A 22,634-nucleotide genomic window follows, 5' to 3' on the forward strand; every position below is an offset into this window, starting at 1 on the left:
TTATCCCGCTTATTACATGGCTACTTACCAAATAAATCAATAATTTGACTAATAACTTGACAACATATTGATTTAAATGGGAGTTTATTGATTTAAATACGATTGTATTGCTTCCACTAGAGAAAATAGTCCGTTCCGTCTCTACGGTTGGAATCCTGCGTCCATAGCAACGTAAAAACTCTGTAATGCAATCCTTCGTCTATTAGCTATCTACTCAACACCACCTTACGGGCTGTGGTAGTAGCCGTATATTTTATGGGGTGCTGCCGTGGTGGACAAATGACCCAGCTGCTGTTTTAATCACTGCAGGAATTGACACATTAGCTGACGCGTTGTAGTGAGCTAGCGGGCTATCGGCTGCTCTAATTTACATTAAACTGAACATTTCTGTTGACGGTGAAGTGAGACACGGTGAATGGCTTCTTTGGGAATATTTATGTGGACGTTTATGTCCTCATTCATCTCGTTTCCTTTTTGCAGAGCCGCTGCATGTTGACACACCTGTAAGTTAACGTTAAACAAGTTGCAATGTAAGCTAACTAATTAGCGTTGTTGTCCCTGCGGCTGTTACTGCGTAGCTAGCGATCATAGACGGTATAGAAAGATACTAGCGATAGACGCTCATCAGATCTGCTGTCATTGCTTGAATTGGAGGACATAAGTTGCTCCACGTTTCCCCACTTTTTGCCACAGCTGATTATCCAGACTTCTTTCAGCGGATAGCTGTCCTCCAGAGTGAACAGAACTGCGTCCATGGCAACGCTCTGCTTTTGCATGGCAACGGTGTGTTATCCTTAGCAGCGGTCTGTTATCAAGAACAGACCGCATTCTACATTAGAATTCAACCAAGCCATGTAATACATTTAAATAACGGAGGGTAATGCATTCACTTCCAGGGCTCGACATTAAGGCTTGTCCACTTGTCCGGGACAAGTGGATTTTTTGTAGGACAAGTGGAAGAGAAATTTACTTGCCCCACTGGACAAGTTAAAACTCAAACAAAACAAAATGCCACTCATTTCGTCAATGTTGAAACAAATACATATTGTACCCCACAATCCCGGGCAGCGGGTCGCTAACGTTAGACCCAGCCCGCTGTTCAGCGCATTCTCCGAAAGCGAAGCAGCATGAAAGCACGGCGAGCTAGCCGGTGTTAGCTTGCTAACTCCACCTTAACGTTACCTCCTCGCCACATCGTTCACAGAAAACAAGCTGAAAACAGAAGTCACTCGTGGCGATAGCAATATGCTTTGTGTGGATGAAGCATTATATACGTTATTATGTGCCACTCATTCCGTTTATGTTACAGATTTTACTTTACCGATTTGAAACAAATACATTAACCAACGTTAGACCCAGCAGCAGCGGGAGAGCGGACCGCTGACGTTAGACCCAGCCCACTGTTCAGCTCATTCTCTGTAAGCGATACAGCATGAAAGCACCGCGGAACCAGCAAGCCAGGCAGCCGGTGTTAGTTAGCTAACGTTAGCATGCTAACTACGCTTTAACGTTACTCCGTCCCCACATCGTTCACAGAAAACGAGCCGAATAAAGCTGTCACTCGTGGCGATAGAAGTGTGCTTTGTGCGGATGAAGCATGAAGTTAATTTGACTCTTGACGGCTGGCTCTCTGCCTCGTAACGTTACTAGCTGCTCCGCTACTCGTTTGTAGCGGATTAAATATCAGGTAATAATCAACTGTAAAGTAGCTACACCTTTTTAAAGGACCCCTTGGTAAGTGAAATTGTAGAAAGAAAAAAAAAAAAAAACTGACACCAACATTTAGTGGCAAAATACATTGTTATGTCTACAAAATTATTTTAGATATAGTATAAGTTCAAGTCACCACTACCTCTGGTCAAAATATTGAATTAGTATCTCAATATATTGACTCAGTATCTCAGAATATAAACAAAGAATATCAAAGTAATGAGAAACTATAAAATATTGACTTAATCTCAATATATTGGCTTAGTATCGTAATATATTGACTTAGTAACTCAACATATTGGTTCAGTATCTCAATATATTGACTTAGTAACTCAGAATATCTCAATATATTGACATAGTAACTTAGAATATTGACTAGGAATCTGAAAGTAATGAGAAACTTTAAAATATTCACTTAGAATCTCAATATATTAACTTCTGCACACCGGCGTGCAAAGTATAACTTTGTATTATGAGTCTGGAGATCCTTTTTTCTTGTTGAAGAAATCTATTCTTGGGACACATTTGTTTCTACTATTTAAACTGAATTGTATTAATGTTGATAGTGTTTGGATGCTTTCAATGGTTTCTTCAAATTCTGCATTAGCAAAACACAAAAAAAATTATAAAATGATGAATCTTTACCCGGACAAGTGACTTTTGTTCATGGACAAGTGAAACGTAAATGTACTTGTCCGAAGGACAAGTGCCTCAAAAAGTTAATGTCAAGCCCTGACTTCGGTTTACAAACTGTAGGCAACAGCTTTCAAACCAAAATAAGCGGAGTGTAATTCCCCCCTGATCAGGTTTCGCCTTTTTTTATTTCTGTTAAATGTACATTGCATATTAATTTAAGGGTGAAAACAACAGGAAACCGAGAAGGTGCTTTTGTCTACTGGGAATATCTGATGATCTGTTTTTCTTTTGGCAGGCTCTGGAGGAGGCGGCGACTAATGCAGCAGAAGAAGAACGAAGGCGTCTTGAGACTCAAACTGAACTCCAGGACCGCTACAGGATCGACCTGGAGAGAGAGCAAACTGTAAGCACTCCTTGTCATATTCAACCGGGCCATTACGTCAGAACAAGTGGGGGAGCAACTTTAAGACAGCTTCCTCTTTTTGGTATAGTGTTGGGCGTTTTTTTATTAGTTGAGTTCAAAATTTTAATTAAACATTTATTTAAACATTTTATTTAAACATTTATCAGGTTAAATGAAATGTAAAAAAGATACTCAGGAGAACTCGAAATAGACTTGAAGTTAATATGTACAGCTCAGAGTGAAGCTGAAACAGCAGATGAGTTATTCTGAGTTGTGTTGATGTTCTCACTACACATAATAATAATAATAATAATAATAATAATAATAATACAGTATGTGGTTAAGATGTTTCCATGTAGCTATTATTGACAGGCTCTGCTGTTTGATTGTAATTGGGACGCGTACTTGTTACTGAAAGGTACGTTTGGTAAATGTAACCACCAAAAAAAGGCATCTATACTGTGCTTCACTGCCTCTGGTGATAACATCTGGACATGCTCAGTGCACAGCGTGGATGTGGTGTACCAGCAGATGATGTTTATCGTCCTTCAGTGACTTTATGGATATACAACATATATATCTAAGCCTATGTACGATACAACTAAGCCTCAACATGTGTATCTAATGGACATTGAATGTAACTTTGATAGGGTTGAACAGACTGTGTATAACTTCACCTCAATATCTCTACATTTTAAGAGAAAAAAAAACACAACATCCTTAAATCATTCACCATAGAGCTGAAACAAGTGATTTTCATTTGCAATTCATTTGCTAATTAAAATATCAGAAAATTGATTGATAGGTTGAAGATTAGATTAGCTAGATTCAAGTGAGATGCCCATTAATTACAGGCAAGTATACTTTTGTATATTATGTGTGTACTTTACACCCACTATCACACTGCTAAAGAGTTAGCTTGGAACATGTGACGTATACTGGGCTGAAATAGTCACTTAAAGGGTAGTCTATATCCACGACATTCCACTTCCGGGATTGCTCTGTTGCTGCCAGATTTAGGCCGGATATCCGTTGCCTTCGGTTTCCTTTTGTGTTGGCATTTTAAACTATGGTGGATTTCTGAGGACTATGGTTAACTGCTCCTCAGATCTCTGCACAACGTTTAAAACAACTTTTAAACGTACACGTTCCACCAAAACAAGTTCCTTCCCCAGGCTATTTTGCTTTTCTCTGGTTGTGATTGGTTTAAAGAAATATCAATAAACCAGAGCACGTTTTCCTCCCATCCCGAATGCTATGTGGAGTAGCCAGACCCTCCTCCAGCGCGCTTTTGAGGAGGGCCTGGCAAAGCAAGACTACTTTAAGGGTAAGAAGCGAGTCCTGAGTATACATTTAGGACCACCAGGTGTGTTGATATTGACCTCCAGATAAAGAATTTCTCTGTATTTTTCCTGGTTCAACAGGTACGGCAGCAAATGGAGGAGCAGGTGGCCCAGAAGTCCACTGAGCTGGAGCAGTACCTGCAGCGGGTTCAGGAGCTGGAGGACATGTACCATCAACTGGAGGACGCTCTGGAGGACGAGAGGCGCGCCAGACAGGACGAGGAGGCCGTCCGGAGGCTGCAGGCACGGTCAGTGGGAGAAATGTATCATCATATACTGTAGGTCTGTTGGAGAAGTAGCTGTGCACAAATGCAAGCAAAACTAACTATGCAACTGTGCAAACTGGGACAGGAAGGACAGGAAACAGCTCTACCCTTAATGGTTTGATTACATTTGACCACAAGAGTGACTTTGGTGATGCCACAACTATTGTTTTGCCCTTCACACGTGATAAAAACATATTTCATTTATTTGTGGCAAAATGTGCCTTCTTGGTGTGCTCCAAAAAACAGACCAGGACAGTGCCAGTTTGAGGCGGGATGCACGTGTTTTTCACTCAATTTCAACTCTGCACACAACTCTTACGCAGCAAGCTAACAAAATACCATGTCTACAGACAGCCTGGGAAACAATACAGACTAAGATAACACATTTTTTGTTGCTGTGAAAATATTGAATGAAGTTCATCACAGCATCAACACCACCTGCTGCTGTTTGAGTATCAGCAGATAGAGAATCCATATCACGCCTGCCACCCCAAAACCTGCCTTCACTCTATTTTATAAACCTACTAATAATAAGCTAAAATTAAACTCTATGCATCATAACAAACACTTTCAGATTAAAATCTGTTGAGTTATGATGAAATACCCACATTGAACGCTTACAAAACATAACCAACCAGGACCACCAGAAGATGCATCATCGTCCATCAGTCTTTCTAAAATGTTGTTAGTACACAAGCATGAACAATGACACGCATCCATGACATAACTATCACATTTTGCAGATGTATCAAGCTGCTAGTTGCCTTCTGTTATCGGCTTATCAAAGTTTTCCACCGCAGATATTTTTACTTCATATTCACTGCCTAGTTAACGTGAAATAATCTATAAAAGTCTGCTCCTCATATCACCAGACATTCAGCTTCTCTCTCCACCCCCTGACCTTCCTTCCTATCTGCTGACATTTACTTTCCACCTCACGTTTGACTAACCAGTAGTGCGCCTGTCATCACCATTGTACAGCTGACCAGAGGGCTTAAATTAAACCACTGTGTTTAGAAAAAACAGCGATCAGGGTCGTCCAATCTTCTACCACACAACCTTTTAAAAGTTTCAAATAAAGCTTACTAGTGTGAAAAGCAGTGTATGCATTTTTAAGCTAAGGGCTAATTTGAGTTCCTGGTCTGTAGAGATGTAGCCAGTAGTTTAGCAACATTTATTTCCTAGTAAGGTATTCACTGTCATAATGTCAACTTGAACTTAAATTTTGGTCCATTCAAATCTTTGGCTGCCTTTTTATAAAAAGCGTTTTTGATAAAGAATATAAAAAAAAGTAAAATCTGTAGTCCCATTTACTTGAACCTAATCTTAAAATCGCAGTCCATAATTGCACTATAGCACCACCTGCTGACACACTGACATGCCACAACCACCTCCACCTTACTGTTGATTTACATTAGTTGCTTTATTTTATGATGTGGACTAAGGAAACTTTTGCTACATCCGCTTCTACACATTTTAGATTTAAATATTAGGGTTGACATTATCTGATACATTCTATATTTGAAATGTCTCTAGACTGTAAAAGTTTGATGTTTTCAAAAGCTGAGTTAAAATATACAATCAGTATGTATAATATGGTGGGAATTGCAAAACTGTTGCGATTGTGTTGCGGCTTATAATGTATTTAACGTGAAATCAAAAATGTTGGTCTCTGTCAGGGGGAAAAGGAGTAAAATGTATTCATGCAATTTAGCATGAATGCAGGGCTCAGACCAGCTAGAAATGAGAAGCCTTTATACAGAATAATTTTAGTCTTTACTCACCCATGTTTAATGTCTTTGCTGAGCAGGTTACTGGAGGAAGAGGCCACAAAGAGGATAGAGCTGGAGGAGTTCCACCTGCGGCAGCAGCGCGCCATCTCGGAGACGGAGGCTGAGAAAAAGGAGCTGGAGAAAGCTCGTCTGACCAAGGAGAGCGCCCTGCAGGCTGCGATGAAACAACTGGAGCAGCTGGAGCAAGAGAGGCAGGGGGCGCTGGAGCAGTACCAGGTCAGCTGAGAGAAGTCATAGTGGTGGTGCAGGGGGCCAGCAGTAGCCAATGATCCACAGGAGTCATGTGGTTGTTTTCTAAATCAATTTTCAGTAAATTATATCACCGTATTGCTCAGTAGAAACCTGCAGGAAAAGAAGCGAGTGTAGTTGCACATGACTATTTTCACTATCCATTAATCTATCAATTATTTTACCAAATAGTCATTTAAAGTATATAAATGCTGAGAAATTGCCATTGTTGGTTAAAGGAGCACTCCCAAATCTCAAAATGAACTCAAGTGTGAACGGTTTTATAACAAAATCAGGGAGTGCATCTTTAAAAGAACACATGGTACAATGATCATATATAAGTGAAGAAAAAAAGTCATGCCAAATATTTCTATATTCTTTCCTTAAATAACAAATCCATTACAAAAATAATTGCAATGCATGTTAATAAATAATGGTTGTTTTGTTTGCTATTGTTTAAGGTTCTGCAGTTATTAAAAGGTTTTTATTGTAATACTAATTTGACTTCTTATTGATGACCTACAGTTTTAATGAACAACAATGTGTTCCAACACTATATACCTGTTTGTAACGGTGATAACCGGTATACACAGAAACAACTTTTTCACTGTAAATAATTAACTGTTCAAGGTAAAGAAAAGTAATGGATTATGACATGACATTATGACTTAATATCTGTCCATTTACTAAAAAAAAAAAAAAAAAAAAAAAAAGACATCAGTTCTTAGTTACGTAGTACCTTTCTTTGCCACATGGTGTCACTTTATGACTGCTGGATGGGAGGCAGCTATTTATAATATTAATTATGTTATTTGTTGATACAGTATGACAACAAGTGCTGCTCTTAAATATTTAAGGTTGCCAAAGGGGTCTCCCCTTGTATTTGTATTACCTGTTAATAACTTTGTCTGTGTTTTCTTGTGTGAGACAGACGGTGATGAAGAAGCTGGAAGACGCAACCAACAACACCAAAACCTGGAAGCACAAGGTGGCTGAACACGAGGGCATGTTACGGCTCATTCAACCAGGTAATGGCAACACACTAACCACCATTGTGTGGACCAATTAGAGTGTTACACTTTGAACCCAATTTTTCATACTATTTGTGGCCAGTATTTTTTTTTTACCTGCTGCCCCAAAGCCATCAACCTAGGAGAAACACTGCAGCAGCACAAAGTTAAATGTCCAGAAAGAGATTCAGTGTGTCTTGTTCCACCTTATAAGATCACTGTAATAAATGTATTCTCTCAATCTTAAACATTATTCACAAAATCTGTTCAATTATAGCTTATCCAGTCTACATGTGTTTTTTGGGACTTGGAGAAGGTTTAAGACTGTGTCCCACGGGGTACCGGGGCCGTCGCTACAAGTCCTTGTATAACTGGAGTGAGAGCTGTGTCTGTATTTTCGGCACAAGACCAAACACTTCCTAGGGGTGTTGGGCTCCACCAGGATTGTCCCTTGTCATCGATTGTCAAGGCGCAGCCGGGGGGATGAATCCCTGTTTAAGGGTTAAACTGTAGCTGTGATTTTGACGTGCTCGCTAATGTACTCCTCAAAGGACCTAAGGTAGCACCATTGGCTAAATACGTTAAAGCCAGAAGCTCCCACCAGGATTTGAACCTGATGCTTCTATTGGATAGAATAGATGTGTTACATACACCACAGGAGTTCAGGAGTAGCTTTACCACCACGCTCAGCCAGCTCAAGCACTTAATGTGTGACTTTAGCCATTTAGACGTTTTTTTTATTTAACATGAACACACAATAAAGTGCAGCTCTACAGACTCAACAGTCAGTAAGTATTCAGTGACATTTCATTCAGATATCTTGAGATGACACAGGGACCCCATTTGAAAATTGGCCATGCCAGTTTTTCCCTCACCAAAATGTAGCCTAACTTTGGAGGGTTATTTAACCCCCTTCCCAACAAGCTAGCATTACATATGGATTATTACAATGGATTATAAATGGATAATGGAAAATCTTTTTTTTTTTTTTTTTTTTAAACCCAGCCCTAGTGGGTGTGAGGCCTTTGAGTTCAGTATTACTGTGTAGGACAACAATGTTGTCTTGAGTTTTTTTTAATAAAGAGTAACTACACTTTAATAATCACTGCACTGCTTTTGAGGTTTGACAGTTGCTTGCAAAGTGACCGCTAAGTGTTACACTAGCTCACACTGAAAATAACACATGGAGGACTTTGGCCACGAGTGTCAGTCATATCTGACTGTTACTGCACCGTTAATTGTTTGTAAACATTGCAAAATAATTGAAAAAGTGGTTACTTTTTTCAAATTCAAATAGATATTTAGGTACAGTCCACTTAAGTAATGTTTCCTTTAGTGCTGAAGGTGTTACTATTAAAATTAACAAGTTAAAATTAAATAATTTTTTTTGTGACACACATTTAATGAGTTTCAGAGCGACACATGCATATCTGCTTGAATTGTTTTTTTTCCCCCCCAACGCTGTGAACTCCTGCCATGAATAAATTTAATGGCGCCTTTGTCCTACTAATTTCCCAATAGAGTTCATTAGTAGATTTAGTAGAGGAGAAACAACTTGGCTCTGTTTAAACTGGAGATTCTTGTCATACTCTCTCAGCCAACTATGTACAGTCTGCTGCCTCAAAGCAGTTAACAGCCAAACAAAAGGGAGGGAGAAAACATAACAATGATATATCTAAATTCCGCAGATACTTTTGGCTGTGGGCTTCATATTAAAAATGTTGTTTACTACAAAGTAAAATATCGACTTTACTAGACAAAATGTCTATATCAGTCTTTTTTTTTTTTTTTAGTATAACCAGGTTTAAGAATTTAAAATGGCCACACACTTTTCAAAGTTCATCTGATATAGGTTAAATAATGCACAGTTGAAACTAAAAGGCTAACGTTTAGTTTAAGATACCATTAAATATAAAAAAAAGTAATTGAAGCATTAATGAATGACTTCAACATTATAGCGCTCACTTTTGTTAATGATTTGTATTTAAATCTGGTTTAATGATTAAGAGCCTGACCTATTTAAAGGGATGGGAGCAACTAGAGCATTTTGGATTAAAATTAATTAACAAAATAATCTCACATTAAAATAGAATGAGTTAAAGGTTTCAAAAAAAGTGAAAATCCCCCAAAACAATAAAAACAAAGACTTGCTGAACTTAAACCAATATGTCAACTTAAGCTAACTGCAAACAAGTAAAAAAAAAAAAAGCAAGGGCCATGATTACCTAGTTGCATTGCTGCAACGCAACAGACGGGACACAGTTACATTAATTACTTAATGACTGTTGCTTTGACTTGCCGTTAATAATGCATTATAGTGAGAAATCATTGCACATAGGGTGAACAAGTCAAGGATATAGTCCACCTTGAATGAAATATTCCTACCCCTATGATGAACAGTCTCTTGATTTTTGAACTCCAGGTTCCAAGGGTCAGCAGCTGATCACCAACTGGGGCCCAGCAGCCTTTTCTGACGCAGAGCTCAGTCTGAGGCAGAAGAAATGGCAGGAGACGAAGAATCAGACGACCCAGGCCCAGTAGAGTCCCTGTACGCCCTGAACCTTAAACATGTTTACAACTCAGAAGAGCAGACAAGAGAGGGCTGCTGAGACGTACTGTCTGTGATACAACATCTAGTGACTGGAAGGACTTGTCTGGTAACTGGATTTTCAGTGGAGTCCGAATGCGAGATTTACCAGGACAATTTAAGGCATTTTAGGATTTGGAGGCATTAAGTAATCAATGACCTTTTATACCTTAGAACAAGTCTATCATCGTAGGCCACCATCGATTAAATGAGCAGAACAGACACTCAAGTCACATTTTCACATTATGAGGATTAAGTTCACTAATTCTAGCAGGGATCCAACAAATGTACTAAGTCAAGCAGTGATAACACCAGAAAAAAGATGCTGGCATAATAATAGACTAACTTTGTTGTTAAATGTATTGATTGCCATGTCAGTCCCTGGTCTTGTAATTGAGCAGCTAAAAACGTAGATTGGTAGTGTGTTTAAAGTCCAATGAGTGGGGAGTTTTCTTTCCAAAATGGTGGATGGGACGGGATATAAAATGTGTTAAAGGTAAAAGCTCACTTTGGGTCATTAATATTTATCTTTAACCCTAACACCCACCACAGATAAAAGTATATTACAAAAAATAAACGGTCCAGCTTTGAGTTTGGGAGCTCTGGCTTCATACACTAAGCCAGCTGTCAAAGATTTGGGGGTTACATTTGATAGCAGCATGAAATTTGAAGAGCAGATCAGCAGTGTTGTTAGAATGAGCTTTTTCCAGCTTCGTCTCCTGGCTATAGTTCAGCCCTTCCTTAACAGGCACGATCTAGAAAAGGGGATTCATGCTTTTATTAGTTCAAGGTTGGATTACTGTAATGCTCTTTATGTTGGTCGAAATCAAACCTCCATCTCACAACTTCAACTTGTGCAAAATGCTGCTGCTCGCTTTTTAACAAATACATCTAGACTTGCACACATCACTCTCGTTATCTACACCCTACATTGGCTCCCTGTGCGTTTTTTAGAATTAATTTTAAGATTTTATTGTTTGTTTTCAAGGCCTTAAATGGCCTGGCCCCGGAGTATTTGTCTGAGATTTTAACCCTGTGTAAGCACAACTGGTCATTGCGGTCTTCAAATCAGCTGGTTTTAGAAGTCCCAAGGTCAAGGTATAAACGGGGGGGGTGCTTTTGCAGTTACTGCCCCGAGACTCTGGAACAAGTATTATTGCACTATTACAGATGTAGCTCTTTTTAGATCCAAACTCAAAATGTATTTGTTTAGAATGGCTTTTAATACGTAGTAGTGGTGTGACAATTTCCCTCTCCTCCTCCTGTTTCTATGTAACCTGATTCTGATTTTAGTTTTATTCTTGGTTCTTGATGTAAAGCACTTTGGATACCTGCTGGTTGCTGTAAAGTGCTATATAAATAAATGTTGATTGATTGATCTAATTCCTCCTGTATGATCAACGCCCAGCTCACTATTGAAGTTACAAGTCTCTTAGTACTTCAGTCTGTTAACAGTGGACACTGTCAATTATGTAAGAGCTGACCATGGCTAAAATCCTAAGCTAAACAATATACATTAAAAATCTGTTTACTTTGGGTGCCCAGATGGCTCAGTTGGTAGAGCAGGCGCCCATATATAGTTTTACTCCTTGACGCAGCGGCCGCAGGTTTCGACTCCGACCTGCGGCCCTTTGCTGCAAGTCATTCCCCCTCTCTCTCTCTTTCAAGTCTTCATCTGTCCTGTCAAAAATAAAGGCAGAAAATGCCCCAAATGGTTACTATTTCCAATCTACACTTTATATATTGTTTGAAATGGACTTTACACCACAACAGCAATACATAACTTATGGGCTCTGAAAAGGAGCTAAAAAGATCTGTGCTCTGTACCTGCTGTAATCTTGTAAAAACGCCCACCAATCACTGCCTCGTAGTCAGCTCGGACAGAACTAATGAAACGCCTCCTTGCCCCGCTGCGCGTATTCTACCCCTCCTGTGTACGAGCCTGAGTTCAATGCGCTTCGTTGCTGCATTGATAACCGTATTCATGTTTGTTTTAAACATTTGGTATGATAATATTAGGTGTTTGCTTACCCGTGAATGAGACATGAAGTAATTGTGGCCCTTTCCCCGCTCTGATCTGAAGCAGCAACGCGGCGGTGCTCCTGCACGTCTGTGTGTGTGGGTCAGAGCCCCGAGGAGATACTTGTTTCAAAGCTTGCTAGCTTTTCAACATTACCAACCCTACCTTTAGGATGTGCAGCTTGCTAAAAGTCATGACTAGAAAACAGTTTACACCATTACCTTTTTGACATTTTCTTTTACTTTGTCCTGACTGTCGATTTGTTTGTATCTATGAAATACACTACTTTTGACCAGTCGGACCTGTCCAACGTAAAGTGCTTGAGTGTGTTTTAGGTTCACAGTGTTGTAAAGTTGAGGGATGTTGGACCGCACCAATCAAGTTGTAATATTTTTTAAAAAGCATCAGTTACAGAAATGGCTACAAACTGCTCTTTCTGATGGCCTTTTTTTTCCCTCCTAAGTCTTTTTACATGAAAGTATAAGGGATTTTTGTAAATATTTTAACAATAGTTTTTGTTTTCCTTACTAAAGTTACACTGTATGAGGGCAGCATCAGTAGCACCTGGGGATGACCTGTCTAATGTAAAGTCAATATTTAACAAAGTTGTCTTCTAAAAAAATAAATAAAAGATGTTGAAATAACATGTACGAGAACAGGCTTTTAAACATTTCCTGCTTGTAAACATTTTCAGAAATAAGGCGTTTAGCCAAAGTCTCACTCCAAACAAGAATGCTAACCACAAAACATTGATACTGTGTTGTTGTACTGTACTCATCAGTGCCTTTGTCATGAGTGAAAATTATGATTTCTATTTGTTTTTTTGTATATGTAAAAAGCTAAAGACTGAACTATGGAATAAAGCACCGCTCAAATAACTATTGACTGTATTTGTCTTGAAATTTAAAACCTTACACAAACTGTACAGCACAACCATCCATGGCTGCTGAACAAATCCACGGCCAGCTGCACTTGCCTTAACCTCATACGTTCACCAGAGGCTGCTACAGTCCACAAACACCAAACCACTACAGAAAGCAGCTAGAAAAGTTCAGTATCTCTGATGGCTAATAACCGATGCATGGGGAGCCACACTTACTGTCAAACAGTAATTCATGTGTTAACTGATCTGGGGACAGAATAGTTCTAGAGAAATGGTGACTTAATTTCCATGACTTCACTGTCTAGACCTTACATTTTCCAAAATAAAGCTGATCACTGTCTTCTGTCCAACTATGTACAGTATGATACGGACTATTTTCAGGGTCATGTGCTGTCTTATAATTGTAATAATGTGTAGCTCAATTGTTATCCTGTTTTTTCTAATAAGGGACTTCAAGATCTGGTGCATGTAGGGAAATTTAAAAAAGACAATGAAACATTCCTGCCAATCAGTGTTAATATTTACATTACTTACTTAGAATGTACACCCTGAAATGTTTTTTTTTTTATAAACAATTAATTGTTTAAATTATTTATCAAGTCAAAACATCAAATGTGAGGATTTGAATATCTTTATGTTCAAGACATAACAAGCGAAATGAAGACATCACATTGGGCTTTGAGAAAATTGTGATGGCCATTTTTCAGTTTTATTGTGTTGTATTATAGTGTAGACTTTTTTTATACTTAGACTGCTTTTATCCTATAGACCATCAACAACTAATGGTAAAGGTATCTTCAGCTAAGCCATCTACCTGTCTCTTAGACCCCATCCCAACAAGGCTACTCAAAGAAGCATTACCTGTGGTTAACACCTCCTCTACTAGATATGATCAATATGTCTCTATTAACAGGTCATGTACCGCAGTCATTTAAAGTAGCTGTGATAAAACCTCTTCTGAAAAAACCCACCCTCGATCCTGAAGTTTTAGCAAACTATAGACCTATATCTAACCTTCCCTTTCTCTCCAAGATCCTTGAGAAGGTAGTTGCTAATCAGTTATGTGATTTTCTCCATAGCAATAGTTTATTTGAAGACTTTCAATCAGGATTTAGAAAGAATCATAGCACAGAGACGGCACTGGTGAAAATTACTAACGACGTTCTAACTGCTGCAGACAAAGGACTTGGACTACTTGTTTTACTAGATCTTAGTGCTGCATTTGACACTATTGACCATACAATCCTGTTACAGCGATTAGAACACTTAGTCGGAATTAAAGGAATTGCTCTAAGCTGGTTTAAGTCTTATTTCTCTGATCAATCTCATTTTGTTAATGTTAATGATAAATCCTCTAAGTACGCGAAAGTTAAACATGGCGTTCCACAAGGCTCAGTGCTTTGACCAATTTTATTCTCCTCATAAATGCTTCCTCTTGGTAATATCATTAGGAAACACTCAATTAACTATCACTGCTATGCGGACGACACCCAATTATACTTATCAATCAAACCAGACGAAACCAGTCAGTTAGCTAAACTTCAAGCATGTATTAAAGATATAAAATCCTGGATGACCTATAATTTTCTGATGTTAAACTGTAACAAAACTGAAGTTATTGTGCTGGGCCCTAAACACCTCCGAACTTCATTATCTAAAGATATAGCTACTCTGGATGGTGTTGTCCTGGCCTCCAGCACTACTGTCAGAAATCTAGGAGTTATTTTTGATCAGGTATATCCTTTAACGCCCATCTAAAACAATCATCGAGAATAGCCTTTTTTCATCTTCGTAACATTGCCAAAATTAGGAATATCCTGTCTCAAAACGATGCTGAATAACTAGTCCATGCATTCGTTACTTCCAGGCTGGACTATTGTAATTCCCTACTTTCAGGTTGCTCAAATAAGTCCCTTAAGACTTTCCAGCTGATCCAGAATGCTGCAGCACGTGTTCTGACGAGAACTAAGAAAAGAGATCATATTTCTCCTGTTTTAGCTACTCTGCATTGGCTTCCTGTAAAATTCAGGATTGACTTTAAAGTCCTTCTCCTGACCTACAAAGCCCTAAATGGTCAAGCACCATCCTATCTAGAACAGCTCTTAGTACCTTATTGTCCCACTAGAGCACTGCACTCCCAGAATGCAGAGTTACTGGTGGTTCCTAGAGTCTCTAAAAGTAGACTGGGAGCCAGAGCCTTCAGCTACCAGGCTCCTCTCCTGTGGAACCAGCTCCCAGTCTGGGTTAGGGGGGCAGACACCATCACCTCATTTAAGAGTAAACTGAAAACTCTCCTCTTTGATAAAGCTTATAGTTAAGAAGTGAGGAGTTGCAACATCCGCCTAACCCGGCCCACCTGCTTCTCTTCGTAGTCATCAGATTTATTGATCATATAATCAATAATATAGTGTGAGTTGAGGGGGGCAGGCCAGTACAGCCTCTCATCAATGTTTTCATTTGTTTCCTTTTGTATGCATCCTGTCCCAGAACTGCTTGTTACTAACCTAGCTCTGGGGAGTTTACTCCCCGGAGTCCTTATGTTTCTTCTTCGCAGAGCCATGCTCTGCGATTCCCTGCAATGTCCAGCCGCGTTCTGCTGCGTCCGCCGCATCCACCCATGCTCTGCAGCGCCACGTTTCATCCCGCAACGTCCTGCTGTGACATGAACTACAACGACTACCTTCAAAGTCACTGTTCCATTATCTTTAATGTGACTATTATCGCCACTGTTCATCACACCCCCAACCGGCCCCGTCAGACACCGCCTACCAAGAGTCTGGGTCTGCCGAGGTTTCTTCCTAAAAGGGAGTTTTTCCTCGCCACTGTCGCAATAGCCACTGCTAATGCTTGCTCTTGAGGGAATTACTGTAATTGTTGGGGCTTTGTAAATTATAGAGTGTGGTCTAGACCCACTCTATCTGTAAAGTGTCTCGAGATAACTCTGTTATGATTTGATACTATAAATAAAATTGAATTGAATTGAACTTACAAACCCCAATTCCAATGAAGTTGGGACGTTGTGTAAAACGTAAATAAAAACCGAATACAATGATTTGCAAATCTTTTTCAACCTATATTTAATTGAATACACTACAAAGACAAGATATTTATTGTTCAAACTGATAAAGTTTATTGTTTTTTTGCAAATATTCACTCATTTTGAATTTGATGCCTGCAACACGTCCCAAAAAAGCTGGGACAGGGGCATGTTTACCACTGTGTTACATCACCTTTCCTTTTAACAACACTCAATAAGCATTTGGGAACTGAGGAAACTAATTGTTAAAGATTTGTAGGTGGAATTCTTTCCCATTCTTGCTTGATATACGATAGTTACTCAACAGTCCGGCGTCTCCATTCTCTTATTTTGCACTTCATAATGCACCACACATTTTCAATGGGAGACAGGTCTTAACTGCAGGCAGGCCAGTCTGGTACCCCCACTCTTTCACCACGAAGCCACACTGTTGTAACACATGCAGAATGTGGCTTGGCATCGTCTTGCTGAAATAAAACGTTTAGATGGCAGGATGTTGCTCCAAAGCTGTACGTACCTTTCAGCATTAATGGTGCCTTCCTAGATGTGCAAGTTACCCATGGCTAGGGCACTAACACCCCCACATACCATCACAGAAGCTGGCTTTTGAACTTTGCACCGATAACAATCTGGATGGTCCTTCTCCTCTTTGGCCCCTGAGGATATAATGTCCATGATTTCCAAAAACAACTTAAAATGTGGACTCGTCATACCACAGCACACTTTTCCACTTTACGTCAGTCCATCTCAGATGAGCTTGGGCCCAGAGAAGCCGGCGGCGTTTCTGGTTGTTGTTGATATGTGGCTTTCGCTTTGCATGGTAGTTTTAACTTGCACTTGTAGACGCAGTGTCCAACTGTGTTAACTGACAATGATTTTCCGAAGTGTTCCTGAGCCCACGTGGTAGTATCCTTTACATAATGATTTTTTAATGCAGGGATCGGAGGTCAAGGGCATTCAATGTTGGTTTGCGGCCTTACCGCTTATGTGGAGAGATTTCTCCAGATTCTCTGAATCTTTTGATTATGAAATCCCTAAATGTCTTGCAACTGTACATTGAGAAGCATTGTTCTTCAACTATTGGACTTTTTGCTCACGCAGTTGTTCACAAAGTGGTGAACCTTGCCCCATCCTTGCTTGTGAACGACTGAGCCTTTCCCAGTCTTTTGTTGATCCTGTCCCAGCTTTTTTGGAGTGTTGCAGGCATCAAATTCAAAATGAGTGAATATTTGCACAAAAAAAAACAATAAAGTTTATCGGTTTAAACATTAAATATCTTGTCTTTGTGTATTCAATTGAATATAGGTTGAAAAGGATTTGCAAATCATTGTATTCCCTTTTTATTTACGTTTTACACAACATCCCAACTTCATTGTAATTGTAATTATAAACTAGAAGGGCATTCGGGGAGCGCAGACCTCCACCAAGGCTTGCCCTATATTTCAAAGTTAATGCAGTGTGAATTTTCCCAATTGGGAACTAACTTTTGCTATTATTCCGCACAAAACATGCAGCACGAAAGCCATATCTCGCAATGTTGGCAAAAGTGAAACATAATTGGTGTATCCGCTGTATAACGGGTTATTCCTTGGCCCATGCTGCACCCTTCCACAAAGTTTCATGAAAGTCAGCCAGTAGTTTTTCAGTAATCCTGCTGACAGTCAAATAAACCAACCAAAAAACAGACAAACCAAACGGAACACATAACTTCCTTGACGGAGGTAATAAAACAAAACTGTCATGATTATTTGATAATGAAAATAATTGTTACCTGCAGGCATTCACAGGTTTATAAATGTAGCCACACATTCAATGAAAGCTCTTAATACTTGATGCTACCGATATATTCAAACATTGCCAAAACATTTATACTGATATTATGTTAGTATATAATGTTGTCTAGATTGATTTAGTTTTACATCAACATTGGAAAATATATTATTAACATGATGTTGATTTCATCTATACTGTCAAGACCTAGCTGAGCATCTTCTCGGTTAAAAAAAAGAGGGTTTTGGTTGGAGTACAAACTGGGAAGTTGATTGCATCTGGGCAACTTTTGGCGTACGTGCTCGACTCGCCTTTACTCGCTTTTTTTGGTTTTCCATTACGAAAAAAAGTCCCTGGCACCTGCTAACAGGTACTTTTTTTAGTACCACCTCCGTCCATGTTCCAAGCGAGCTGAGCCGATACCAAAAGGTGACGTGAAACCTGCAGACTACTGATTGGTCAGAGAGAATCGTCACTAATCACTGCATCATCACTGCTAGTGACAGACGGGGGTGTCCTGAACAAAACCGCCATTTTTAAATAGTTTAGCCTCAGCTTCTTTTGAAACTAAATTTGTCTTCTGGCTGTGGCAACAGCCACATGCCGAGAATCAAAAACAACACACATTCAACGTTCTCTGTGTGTGTGTGTCACGTTAGGTCACGGCAGTTTCCTGCGGCGTCGCTATGACGACCAGCCACGCTCGCCTCAGGTATGAGGCGGTACTAAACCTGCAATGGAAAATGGAGGACGGGGCACCGAGTCGAGTCGGGCAGAGTAGAGTCGAGCAGGTACCATGTAATGGAAAAACACCATTAGACTATAAATAAACAAATAAAGCTGCCATTGATGAACTAAGCCGGTACATTATCAGACTACCCTACTAAGGTGCTTAATGCAGGTTGAGAATTAACTGGAGGCTGTGTTTGACAAAGATGTAGCTGTCACGCAGTGCTTCACTGTGGTCAGTCTGTGGGTCAGAAACCTTTCCTCCTCTTTCAAGCACCCTGACAATGAGCGTCAAATCCTGACAAGATTCAATATACGTAAATGTCTTAACTGCCAGAATAGAAAAACAGTATCTAAGTGTTGTGCAAAACAGACTACCTTGTAAAATCTGCACTTTTAGATTACCCCCCCTTGAAAGATCCCCACTAAGTTAATTCACTCCATCCTTCCTCCGTATCGTGCAACAGTCGTTAATTTGAGTGAGACGGGACAGACCAAACAAACACACACAAAATACGTTCCCAAAAATCTGCAGTCCAGATGCGCTTGGCACATACCACAGCTGCACTAACATTGCTTTATGCAACAAGATGGCCTGTCATTAACGCCAAGTGCCGCGCCGGATGCACTCTGTCAAAACCCCCCTCCGCAACCCCCCAAAACCCCCAGCAGCGTCTGTATCCCATCATTCCTCTCTTTTTTAAACATCCTCACACTCATCAGCCTGAGGTTATGAGGCTTGTGGCACGCGTGCTGCATTCCTGGGAGGTGATGCGAAACAGAAATGCATTAAATTCCCGATCTGGAATCCATCGCAGGGGGTGTTGTATGTGCGAGAGAGAGAGAGAGAGAGAGAGAGGGGGAGAGAGGGTAGTGGGGGGTTAGGTGGAAAGTAAGGATAAGGTGGGGTTAAGGGGTCTCACTGCCCCCTCGAGTACCAGAGCATCTGAGATACAAAGAGTCTGAAGATGTCTAAGGAATTCAAAATATATAGGGTTTGAAAGTTTTAGGAATTCTGTGTATTTACAGCAAATGGGGTTCTCGGGAGCCTCAGGGCCTGAAGAGGTTTACGGAGCAGAGGGGTACTCTTGGGACAGTAAAATAAAACGCGAATTAAGAGTTCAGGGTATCGCAATGACAATTCATCTGGACCCCAGGTGAGAGAGTTCAGGGAAGCATCTGGTGAGAGAGTAGACAAAAATAGCATATCACTGCGTCTTCACATTATAGAGCTCTACGGAAGATTAAAAGGTCCCCGGAGAATTCCTGCAAGGGTCAACGACGCAAACAGATGTCCTCCCTCCTCCTCATAAAAATGAACAACGCCGAAAGTGGGTCCAGAGAGTGAAAAATTAACTTCACACCAACAACAATGACTATTACTGTAAAGAGCTGCTCTGCCTCGCTGGTGGAATTTATGCTTCAACCTCCTTTTACCTGCATGTCATCCCTCTCGTCCACTAACACGTTTCCCTGCATCGCCCTCCTGACATTTCACAACATCACATTAGAGTTAGATTTGTGTAATGTGGGACTTACACCAATGGCTGAAGGTTTTAGTTTAGAGATTTCGTGAGGTTCAAGGGTGCAAGGAGACGGAATTTGGGACAAAGGATCTGGCTCCAATCAGCGCATCTGACTGAGGTTGACTCTGCACCCACAGGAAGGCCGAGCCTGAGGCCACAGCGGGGTAATCAAACCCATCTTTCTCAATTGTTCATTCCAGATATAAATATCTTTTGACAATGCAAAGAGCCAAGCTAAAGGTGAGCCGTGTGCCACTCTAACCTCCAATTTGTATTTTTACCCTCATAGGTCGGAGGTTACTGTGGATACATGTTAAAGTACATGCATATACCCACTTGCCTACTGTAAATCATATGCAAATGCATGCACACCCAAATACATCCACCTATATGCATGTATAGTGTCCACACATGGATCATACCTGCAAACTCAGAAGGGCTAAAAAAGGTGACACATTTTATACAACCCATCTCATTTCAGTGGCACCTAAATAAGGCACCGAAATCCGCGTTGCAATTCGGTCCGGTAGATAATGGTCGTTAAGGCAACGGGGCAGTATTAGCACCGGGTCTCGCACCCCCCAATAAAAACTCTTTGGATCCACACGATTCACGTGGATGACATTTTCCCATTCAAAACTAGTTTGCAGGTATGCTGGATACATTGATGCTTACACTTAAATTTATGACTGCTGCATGTACATTCACGCCCTAGAAACACAAATGCAGCAGGGCACACAAATAAATACCTATAACTAAATGTGCTAGACACACAAAGATAATGTATTTTTTAATTTAACCTGATATAATAATATATTTTATTTATATAGCGCTTTACATGGTACTCAAAGACACTTTACAGTAAAACCAGCACATATAGCACATTAAAAACAGATAAGCAATAAAACCGACACGTAAAACAAGCTTATTAAAATCAATTAAAAACAATAAAACCAGTAACTATCAAGTGAGAAATGTAAGACTATTGTATGTGGAAAGCATATCCGAAGAGGTGTGTTTTGATTATGAACAGTAATAAGGCAGCAGTGAGGTGACTGGGTGTCTATGTCTATGTAGTCCTACTCAATCTGTGAGGAATGCTTTACGTGACAAGATAGAAAGACTTCAAAAGTCAATGTCTCATCCTCTTCCTCCCCCATGAACACAAAAGAATGTGTGGCAAGACGCAAATATAAAACACAAGTGTTTCGGTAAAAAAAAAAAAAAAAACCCTACAACCCCCATGGACTGCGCTGCACTCCTGCCAGCACATGTAGTTATTCATTTTTTAGTGGAAACCGTCTGACTTATCACGACTGAGCCAAGTTTAGAGCTGGCATTCTACCAGAGCATTGTTAACCAGCATCCTACTTAATTGCACAGTGTATGAAATCATTCTAAAAATACTCGGGGTGCAGCAGGCTTAAAAGGAAGCAGGAACGAGTCATGCAGTCAGCGGGGCTCTTCTTTACCGGGTGAAAGGCCATGTGCTTGATGAGGCGATGCCAAGGTTAGAATTACCTGTACGCTCCTGTATGATCATCCCTTCCATAAATAAACACCCTCTCTCTTCTTCCAGGTTAAGTGTGTCATCAAGGTAAAACTGCAGCTGCTTTTTTATGACCACAAAGAAACACAACCTGCTTTGTTCTCCTGTCAAAAAAAAGACATATGACTTAAAGGAGGGAATGAAACCTAATCTTAACTGTCATGATCCGCCTGAAGTGAAGACACTGGCCTGGAGATCCACCACCTCCACCCTTATTGTTTTGTTTTTTTAAGTACCACAATTTATTCTTAACATCCTTCTGGGTTAATGTGAATTCTCAAATAAGAATTTGAGAGACACTCCCAGTGACAATGTAAAACCCTGTCTGGATAAGCACTCAAATCATTTTACATAAATATCACAGCAATTTTCCGAGCGTGAACCTAGTAACATTTCAAACACACCACAAGTCTGAACTATGAAATATGGACAAAGAGTGCATGTCTTTTAGCCTTATTAAAAGCACTGTAATATGTTTATTACGTGGTCTATATAAGAAAATAATATCAGTTTAAATCAACCACGAAATACAATGAATGAGCCAACTTTAAGTTAAGATGGATGTATAAATGAATATCCAGCAAAACACTTTACTTACAGAAAGCCAGTGATCAAATTCCCAACTTACGTATAATATGTATATTATGTAACTGAATGCTTGTGTACTTTCGAACTAGAACAGCCAACAATTAGCTGATAAATCAATTAAATTCAATTCACAGAAAACTAATCTTACAGTTTTTTTCTTAAACTACTATTTGTGCTATATGTGCTATTTGATTAACAATTAATCGTTGTCATTTTCAAGCAAAAATGCCCCAAAAAAGATGAAGGTTCAAGGTTCTCAAATGTGAGCATTTGCTGCATTTATACTTATATTATTGTAGATTAATTATTTATTTTTTTTGGTCAAACAAAACAAGAAATCTGAAGAAGTCATTTTGGGCTCCAGGATATTGTGATGTGCACTGACTATTTTCTGATGTTTTATAGACGATTTGAACGACGATATTAAAAACGACAATAATCAGTAATTGCTGCCCTATTTTGGACATTATAAAATAGGTAGCAGAGTGCGCCATCTAATATGATGAATGATAAAAGTGACGAAAAAAATACTATGGGATATGCTGTGTGAAGCAGG

At 39.7% G+C, this 22,634-nt stretch overlaps 1 protein-coding gene and 1 long non-coding RNA gene across 2 annotated transcripts in view; one reads left to right on the forward strand and one right to left on the reverse strand.

Annotated features, from left to right (window-relative positions):
* Positions 1-12,875, forward strand: part of swap70b (switching B cell complex subunit SWAP70b) — a 40,727-nt gene extending 27,852 nt beyond the window's left edge. Inside the window, exons 8-12 of the mRNA XM_028585650.1 lie at positions 2,642-2,749; positions 4,174-4,340; positions 6,169-6,367; positions 7,311-7,407; positions 9,812-12,875. Of these exons, the coding sequence (XP_028441451.1) occupies positions 2,642-2,749; positions 4,174-4,340; positions 6,169-6,367; positions 7,311-7,407; positions 9,812-9,930 (690 nt within the window). The 3' untranslated portion in view covers positions 9,931-12,875. The remainder of the gene's footprint in view (positions 1-2,641; positions 2,750-4,173; positions 4,341-6,168; positions 6,368-7,310; positions 7,408-9,811) is intronic.
* LOC114560345 (uncharacterized) overlaps positions 4,113-22,634 on the reverse strand; it is a 60,264-nt gene continuing 41,742 nt past the window's right edge. The window contains exons 3-4 of the long non-coding RNA XR_003693177.1: positions 6,143-6,493; positions 4,113-4,329 (exon numbers count right to left, since the gene is read on the reverse strand). This is a non-coding gene — a long non-coding RNA (uncharacterized LOC114560345). The remainder of the gene's footprint in view (positions 4,330-6,142; positions 6,494-22,634) is intronic.

The sequence above is a fragment of the Perca flavescens genome, chromosome 8 (assembly GCF_004354835.1).
Source record: "Perca flavescens isolate YP-PL-M2 chromosome 8, PFLA_1.0, whole genome shotgun sequence".
Classification (NCBI taxonomy): Eukaryota; Metazoa; Chordata; class Actinopteri; order Perciformes; family Percidae; genus Perca; species Perca flavescens.